General features: G+C 38.5%; 2 protein-coding genes across 2 annotated transcripts; both read left to right on the top strand.

Moving 5' to 3' along the window:
- The first annotated feature begins 5,792 nt into the window (after nucleotides 1-5,792).
- LOC149940587 (uncharacterized) lies at nucleotides 5,793-6,655 on the top strand. Its single transcript, XM_090179333.1, has 2 exons — nucleotides 5,793-5,879; nucleotides 5,949-6,655. Exons 1-2 carry the CDS (start codon nucleotides 5,861-5,863, stop codon nucleotides 6,653-6,655), a joined length of 726 nt encoding a protein of 241 aa, XP_090035459.1. The 5' UTR covers nucleotides 5,793-5,860.
- An 838-nt stretch (nucleotides 6,656-7,493) lies between these two features.
- On the top strand, nucleotides 7,494-8,141 carry LOC149940588 (death-associated inhibitor of apoptosis 2-like). Its single transcript, XM_090179740.1, has 2 exons — nucleotides 7,494-7,514; nucleotides 7,699-8,141. The coding sequence occupies exon 2, from the start codon at nucleotides 7,707-7,709 to the stop codon at nucleotides 8,067-8,069; it is 363 nt and encodes a 120-aa protein (XP_090035866.1). The 5' UTR covers nucleotides 7,494-7,514; nucleotides 7,699-7,706; the 3' UTR covers nucleotides 8,070-8,141.
- The last annotated feature ends 337 nt before the right edge of the window (nucleotides 8,142-8,478 follow it).

The following is an 8,478-nucleotide window of genomic DNA, read 5'->3' on the forward strand; positions in this document are numbered from 1 at the left end:
GACGTTTTATGAATCCTGCGTTTGTTATCAGATCCATACTTCCAGCCGTGTCATCGTACCATCCAGATGTCGCAAGGTGAGTGTTTTTTGCATCGTACCCAAAGTTGAGCAAGGTTTCGATATAGGCCCTATAGGGGTAATTTGAGGCCGATGGTGAAACCGTCGTATCATTGAGTTTCACTTCGCATTGTTTGAATAGCGAATGCAGAGAATTGTTCACGAGCGAAACGTTAGACCCGGCATCCAAGTTGTCACCGTTGGTTTTGACGATTTTTACTTTACAATATATCATTGTCATTGCCAAATCTGTGTAAGAGTCTCCCGTACCCGGTACCACGAATTCGATGATAGAACTGCTGTCGATAGATGAAATTGGCTTACACCATACCGTTTGACCCTTTTCAACGCTGAGTTGAGTTGGTAGTTCGTTGAAAATATTTAATTCGCTTTTAAGTACTTCCATTTTTTTAGAGAGCAAAAATATCGCGAACCGTACGCGTGAACTTGCGGCGTTTAACTGAACTCTTTTTCTTCTTCTTCAATGCTTTCTTAGTAGTTTTTCTTCTCTTGCGACGACCCGAACCTTCTTGCGCTGCCATTTCGTCCACAGTTTCTGTCATTCGTTTATTGGCCGACGTTTTTAAGTCCTGACCTTGCAAGACGTCTCCGAGTACTTTCTTTCCTGTAGAAAGGGCCCTTTTTCCCACGTATTTGGCAGACTGTTTTAGGAATGGGAATACAAACCTAGCTAGCCCAGAAAAAAAGCTACCAATTCCGTGTCCTTTTTGTCCCGCAAACCCAGAGAAATAAGGTAAATCTACTCCGCCCCCCGCCTGATTTAAATAATATTGCATGTAGGGACAATTTCTATCGACGTACTGATAAGCCATTCTTTTTTTTTACTGAGCTCGTCGTAAATGTACTTTACACGTGACTGAACCAAACTGAAATGGCACGAATTCACCTAAACTAGTTCTTATATTAATGTCGATACAGTCAAAATAATTTCTACTCAGTTTAAGGTAATGCGGAGAATCGAAAGTTTTTGAAACGGTTGATCCATTGGGGGCGTTTTGGTCTACAACAATTGTTCGCAAAAGGGGGGCTAATGTATCCCCAACCATTTCATTTCCTACCAAATCGGAATACACGAACATAAGATCGGGGATGAATAAGTTTAATTGCATAGGGGAATCTGATCTGAATGCTACCTTTGGTGAAATATCAGTAACATTATCTCTAAATCCTAAAATTTTCCTCAACTTTGGCGTTAACTCGAGTTGATAATAATGTTTACTATAGGAAGTGTATTGTACGTGTCCACTTTCTAAACTATATTCAAATTTTCCTAATGAATCATTATCGAACTCTGAATTAGCGCTTTCCTTTAAATCAAGGTTCAAACTTTTAATACTTTCATTAACTACGGCCAAAAGTTCATGAGGATTTTTGTAGTAGCCCTGAGGTATCTCGCGGAAGTCGTAGGTATATTTGTAATCTACTATGTGGGCTGGAGGTTTCGATAGTAATTCCTTAATTTCTATTCCACATCCCATTGGCTCGCTTACGTTATAAAAAGATAAAGGATAAATAATTTCTACCAGAGCAATTTCCCAATCTCCGCGTAAACTAATGGGTTTGGCCAACGTTGTAGAATACGAGGCTAGAGTATTTTCTGAATTATTCTTATTCTTATCTCTAGTATTACTAGGAAGAGTTATGTAAATCCCAGACGTCATCTTGATTAACCCAACTATTAAACGATGGAGGATATCCTAGCCAACTAACGTACAATTGTTTTACTCCGTTTTTAGTTCTCTGACGTAAAATCTTGTTTAACTTGAACGAACGAGGCGCACTGACCTTTTGAAGCTCTCTCGAATAGAACGTCCCTTTTATATCGATTTCTGATAGGTCTTTTATTTTATAAACGGGAGGATGTCTTTTAACTATAGCTACGACTTTAAATATTTCTTCGGTATAATTAGCTTCGAAACCCTTTTGAAATATCATTTTAGTTGTATTTATTCTAACCAAATCCCCTACTTGGAATTGCGGTTTCATTTTCAGTTTCTCGGCATAATATTTAGAGTAGATATTATTGTACACACGTAATACGTTATTTTCCGAAACGTCATTAGGGGCCATTTTAATTGAGCTATGATAAGAGGAATTGTACGCTTCGACCAAGTCCTGTAAGACTTCCAAATATCTATTTGTGGAGTGATGGGTAAAATATCTATACATTTTTGTTTTTAACGTTCTATTAAACCTTTCTACGATAGAGGCTTTTATTTCGTCATTTTCGGTACTAAAAAATTTAACTTTATTCTTTTTGAAATATCCTTGTACTTCTTTATTCCTAAATTCCGTGCCCTTGTCCGATTGACATTTATCTGGAATTCCGTCTTTAAAAACAATTTTTATATTTTTCAAAACCTCTTTCCCCGATTTAGTTTTAAGAGGTAACCCCCACGCTTTTCTACTAAAACAGTCTATAATTGTTAAAATGTATTTGTATCCGTCATTATCTGCCTCTAACGAGCGCATATCGTTAATATCAGCCTGGTATTGTTCCCTTATATTACTAATTACTATTTTATTTCGTTGAAACTTTTTATATTTCGGCCTATGCATCGTAAAAGCGTCGATTCCTCTTAACCATTTTTCTACAGTTTCCCTACTTAAGCCGTGAGACTTTACGGACTGGAATAACCTTTCAGCGCCTCCGAAAGAAGCCGGATGCTTCGGGTTAAAATATATTTTTTCTAAAATAGCTTCGCCCATACTTTAGACTTTTGCGCGCGACTCCTTGTTTGTTTATAAGAGTGAAGAGAAGAGTCAGACGTGGAGGAGTGATCTCGGTCAAGGCTACGAGTGGGGCGGGGCTTATCTGTCCTGCGCGCACGCCCACTTTGAGGAACCGGATACTCGCGCTTAACGGGAGAACGTCGTTGTCGGGTTCTCGGAGCTAGCGGGGAGGGAAAGCCTTGGATTGCCGGTGAAGAGTTAAATTGGGTTAAATTGGAAATAAACGCGAAATATCCGATAGGTTTTGGGTGGGTTTTAGGATTTAAATACGCTTTGGTAATTTCGCTAATATTGGAACCTTTAATAGGTCGACCGTTTATTACGAGCTCCCCGTTTTCATCCCACCGTATTCTTTCGGGTACAGTTTCCAACTGATCCACCATGCTTTGCGCTTTTTGGTAATATATCAAAGGCAAATCGTCTATCCAGTCCCTACTTAGCGAGTCGAATGCGGGGGCAATTTCGATTTCTTTAGGAGCCGAGGCTTGCTTACGTAGATTTCCGTGTCTCATTAAAGCTTGTTCGTATAAAATCCATTTCGAGGCGTCGTCTAAATCTTTCATATTTAATATTTGGTCCATCTTAACGTCTAATTCAGAGACTGTCAGAGCGAGGGGGTGCGGGAACGGGTCTGGCTTTAAAACGCCGCTAGGGACGAGAATCATTTTTCTGGCGTGTTTCATTGTTTACTACCGAATATAGAACCAAGAAGGGTTGAAACGACGGGTAGAAGAAACGAGAAAAATCCGCCCCCAGACTGAACTAACAATTTCTTTTTACTTTTCCAAGCTACCCGCTTACTAGCTAGTTTTCGAAGGGTATTTTTATGACGAGATAACCTGGTTTTTTGGGTATTTGATAGTTTTACGTTACCAATTAAAGTGTTATGAATACATTCACTGATAGCGTCTATGAGGGATTTGTCGGCTTTAGCTAAAATGGCTTTTCTTTGAACGGGTTTGCAACGACCGAGATATCGGAGAGCGTCTCTCTCGATACGTACTCTACGAGACATGATTCATAACTGATAGAAATTACGAAATGTTAGTTCTATTTATTTATTTAGGGAGATAAGCGTAGCACGTTTCTCCCGGTAAAATATTAGTCAAGACTCTTTGATCTTCGGGACAAGTTTGAGTTAAATTGAATACTAGGTAACCGTGAGGTCTCGAAGTCGCGTCTTCGTAAGCGTCAACTACAAAACGCCACTTATCAGGGAACATTTGTCTAGCGAGATAAGCCACTTGCTGACGGTCTCGGGGGCTTTTCAATAAAATAATGTAATGCGAATTCAGGGAAATGGATCTGCTATCTTTTTATTGATGGAATAAGTTCTGTGTAATAAAAATAACGCTTAGAGAACGGTGATGGGTCCCTTTCACGAATAAATCACCAATTTGACCTTTACTCTCGCTCATCTGGTCGTCGATAACTAATAATATAGGATCTTTTCCGTCATAATCAGATAAAACAGGCAATCCTTCTTTAAAAACTACCCTGTGCTTCATTTTATCGTATAGAGCTTGCCATTCTCCGTAATACCAATGTATTTCTTTGAAACCCGGAACAAACATTTCTTCTTCGTGATTAATTATAGATTCAATTAAATAGCTTTTGCCACTCTGACTCGGGCCTGCCGTTACGCAATTAAACGGATGAATAAATTGCATGGTTATCTCCCTTCGAGTACTAGCGTACAAATGAAAATTGTACGTTCTCAGCTAAGCGCTGAATGCTGTCCGTACTGAGGGACGACATGATAAAATTATCTTCCAAAGATAAAGAGTGACATGTGTCATCTGATTCTAGAAAGGGTGAGGGAGCATCCATAGGCGTATACGAGGGCGAAAAACGTACTTCGTCAGGTGGAATAGAACTAGGTCTTAAAAGGGGTGAAGGTAAATTATCGATAGGGGGCGAACAGATTTGATGGGTTAGTTGATATTCTCTAAGATAATCTCGTACCATTGTCATTTCTTTTAAACGTTCCAATTGCGAATCAGTTACTGTAGTTAAGGAAAGGGTAGGGTCTTGGGTATCAGTTAAATCTATTATTTCCATTTCTGGAGAATTGGGTAAAGTTACTATGGGTACTTCCGGGAGCTCGTTATCAGTTATATCAATCAATTCAGGGGAGTCGATTATAATCATTTCCGGGGTATCAACTAAATTAATTTCTGGGTATTGTACACCTTTCATTTTAATGCCGATTTACTTAAACCTTATTCAAAAAATTACGATAAAAAAAAATCAAAATAAACTTACGTAGAGAGAGAGAGAGAGAGCGCGCGCTTCAAAAATCCTGGTACTAGACGCACAAAGAACAACAATAGAGTGACGTTCCCCCGGTTCAGGCACCCCCCCCCCCTTATATAGGGCCTAGGGGAAGATAGTAAGCTTATCTCTTATTCCCAAAGAACTTGTTCAGTTCTCGAGAATATATTAGGGTTATGCTAAAATTTATACTTATTTACGCAAAATATTCCATTTAACTTCATTTCCGATATGGACACTGAAGTACAAACATCTGCCATAATCACCGTCCTGAAACAACCTTCTAAAATTATAGCCGTAGTGATTATTTTAATTACAATTTTCTTATTTGAGTTCATTTTGTGGTATTTTGAAAACGTTTCTACCGTAAAATTGTAACTTTTTTCACTGTAGTTCACAAAATGGTATTAAAAGTATACTAATTTTATGTTAATTTCTATTAATTGTATTGTTTTCTAGGATATGATTGCATCACAAGCTCTCGAGAGGAAACTACAATGGGTTTTTTTCTTCTTCCAAGTGGATTAATATGTGACGTCAATGGGAATAATTAGAGGCAGTTTCGAGCACGGGACGGTTTAATTTCGAGTGTCTAGAACTGTTATCTCAGAGAGAGAGAGAGCCGATAGAATTTGAGGGTTATTTGAAGTTTAGATCACGTGATGAATTAATCTCAACAAGATAAGAACTGATTAATCTCACATGCGTCATTTCTCTCTGAGACGCTGAACTGAAAAGAAGTGCATCCGCTTTGCTCTCCTCATCTACCGTAAACATGGAAAAACGATCTATTGGTAAGCATTATTTTATTAATACTATTACTATTTCAATAGACAAAGGCTTAACATTTTCATTTTCTATAGCCGAGACGCATACCGTATCCAAACGCAGGGGCCAAGAAAGACGTATCAACATAAAAATCACGTTAGGAGGATCAGTCTACATTTCTTTTGGTTTCGACGGATCAAAATTACAAGTTCTCTTCTTCAAAAAATCGAACGAAAATATTCTGTTCCTGACCTCCGAAGCTTTCACCAATCTACTCTCTCTTTGGGGAGAGCTTTTCGCCGCTACGCAAACCGGAGCATCGTCTCTAACCCACAACATCATCGACTATCACGACAACAACGTATCCGTCGTCGCCACTACCAACAACATCAAATTGAACTCTGCCTACGGTCATGTTCTGGATCTGGGAGCTCGCGAAATCGGTGAGTTCCAAAAAAAAATTGATTTTATTCGGTTTCAAATAAATCTTTTAAACGAACATAAAAATGTTATCGAATGCATGTACTTAGCTATTGTTAAAAACCTTAAAAAAATTCACGAATTATTATATGGAAAACCTTTCGAGGGTTTATTTTTGTACCCTGATCAATTTAATTCGTACCATCAAGTAAAATCTTATTTTGGCTGTTTTAAATCACCCTCGGAAGTACTACAAGATTTTACTAATTTACTCGTAGATAATCAATTAACCTGTAAACTTAGCTACTTTAATTTGTTTTCATTGTGTAATGCACAAGATAACCATCTAATGGAATATCTGATAGTACCTACTAACATGTAAACAAAGTTCTAAAATAAAATAAAAAATTAATTAAATTGAAAATAACTTGTTATTATTGCCTAGAGATTAGAAATTAAGGGGTTCTGAAGCGATAAGCAAACGGGTAAAAATCTATTCTCCAGATATCTGCGCGAGCAAAACAAATTCTGGAGAATGGGGATGGGGAAAGCAACTGGTGATTAGAAGGGATGAAAGCAATGGGGGAAAGGAGCTGGTGAACGAGAGATAAGGTATCCAGTGAATGGGGTTTGTGGGAAAGCAACTGGTGATTAGAAGGGGTGAAAGCAATGGGGGAAAGGAGCTGGTGAACGAGAGATAAAGTATCCAGTGAATGGGGGTTGGGGGAAAGCAACCCGTGAACGGGAGAATCTGGTGATTAGAAATTCTGGTGATTAGAAATTCTGGTGATTGAGAGAGAAAGAATCTGGTGATTGAGATGGGGGAGAGGCGCGGGTGGGGGATGAACGGGGGAACAGAGGGAGCCAAGCTACAGCCCCGAAACAGGATTAATTTTTATCAAAGTTGTATCAGAAGTAAATTAGTGCGAAGTAAGCGCAATGTATTTTCAGCTATTCTAATTTGCCTAATTTAACACGTGACGAATTTTTTATCGCTAACCGATGAGCAGTAACCTCTATTTTTGGTTACATTTTACATTCTCCCGTGACGTCAATTGGTTTCAGCCAATGAGAAATCAGGATTTACTTGAAGTTTCGAGTGTTATTTGATCTCTAGATATACGACTCAACGTTCTTTTAGTTCCTGGACCTCATCGAGAAGAGACACGTAGATTTTCGCGCTCCGTTCCCCGCCCTTCTCGACTCTATTTACTGGCAAAGGCTTCAGGATTTCCGTAAAAGTAAGTGACTTTATTATTTTACTGTAGAGGGAAATTAGGCCTTGTTTAAATTGAAGTAAATAGACTTAGATTCTAGTCAAATAGTCATAGAGTCTAACCAAAATAAATAGAAAAACATTTATTGAAATTTAGGCTTAACCAATTAGGCTTAAGAATGTTGACAATAGCTTATAGAAACTATCAGTTTACAGTATGGACATCGAAGCGTATCGACTTGAAACTTTTCGTCACTGGAGAAATCCGCACGTTACTAAGGAACAACTAGCGAAGGCTGGATTCTACTATATTCAGCGGGGCGATGAAGTACGATGTTACAAGTGCCACGGCGTATTAGAAGGATGGGAATCAGGAGACGTACCAGAACTTGAACATGCTAGATTCTTTCCAAACTGTCCGGCTAGGGATAATTCACCATCGGAAAAAAAGTACCTTTCGCTAGAATGGGACATTCCCCCGACGCCAAAAGCAACTACGGTCTCTGACAAAAGCTTCTCACCTGTACCAGAAGAAGACGTTTGTGACTGTCCCTCGGATGTCAGACGATACTGTTGCTAAACACTACAAATACGTGAGTTAGAACTTTTAATTAAATTAAGTTGCAGGAGATCGTTTCACCCCATTTAAATGCCTGTAAACTTAACTACTTTAATTTGTTTTAATTATGTAATGTACAAGATAACCATCTAATGGAATATCTGATAGTACCTACTAACATGTAAAACAAAGTTCTAAAATAAAAAATTAAATGTAAATAACTTGTTTTTATTACCTAGAGATTAGAAAATTAAGGGGTTCTGAAGCGATAAGCAAACGGGTAAAAAATCTAATCTCCAGATATCTGCGCGAGGAAAACTAATTTTGGAGAATGGGGATGGGGGAAAGCAACTGGTGATTAGAAGGGGTGAAAGCAATGGGGGAAAGGAGCTGGTGAACGAGAGATAAAGTATCCAGTGAATGGGGGTTG

This window comes from Leiobunum rupestre, chromosome 6, assembly GCF_980474605.1.
Source record: "Leiobunum rupestre chromosome 6, qqLeiRupe1.1.hap1, whole genome shotgun sequence".
NCBI classification, from domain to species: domain Eukaryota; kingdom Metazoa; phylum Arthropoda; class Arachnida; order Opiliones; family Sclerosomatidae; genus Leiobunum; species Leiobunum rupestre.

Excerpts from the sequence above, each read along its gene's own strand:
- LOC149940588 (XM_090179740.1), top strand. The coding sequence starts at position 7,707 with ATGGACATCGAAGCGTATCGACTTGAAACTTTTCGTCACTGGAGAAAT.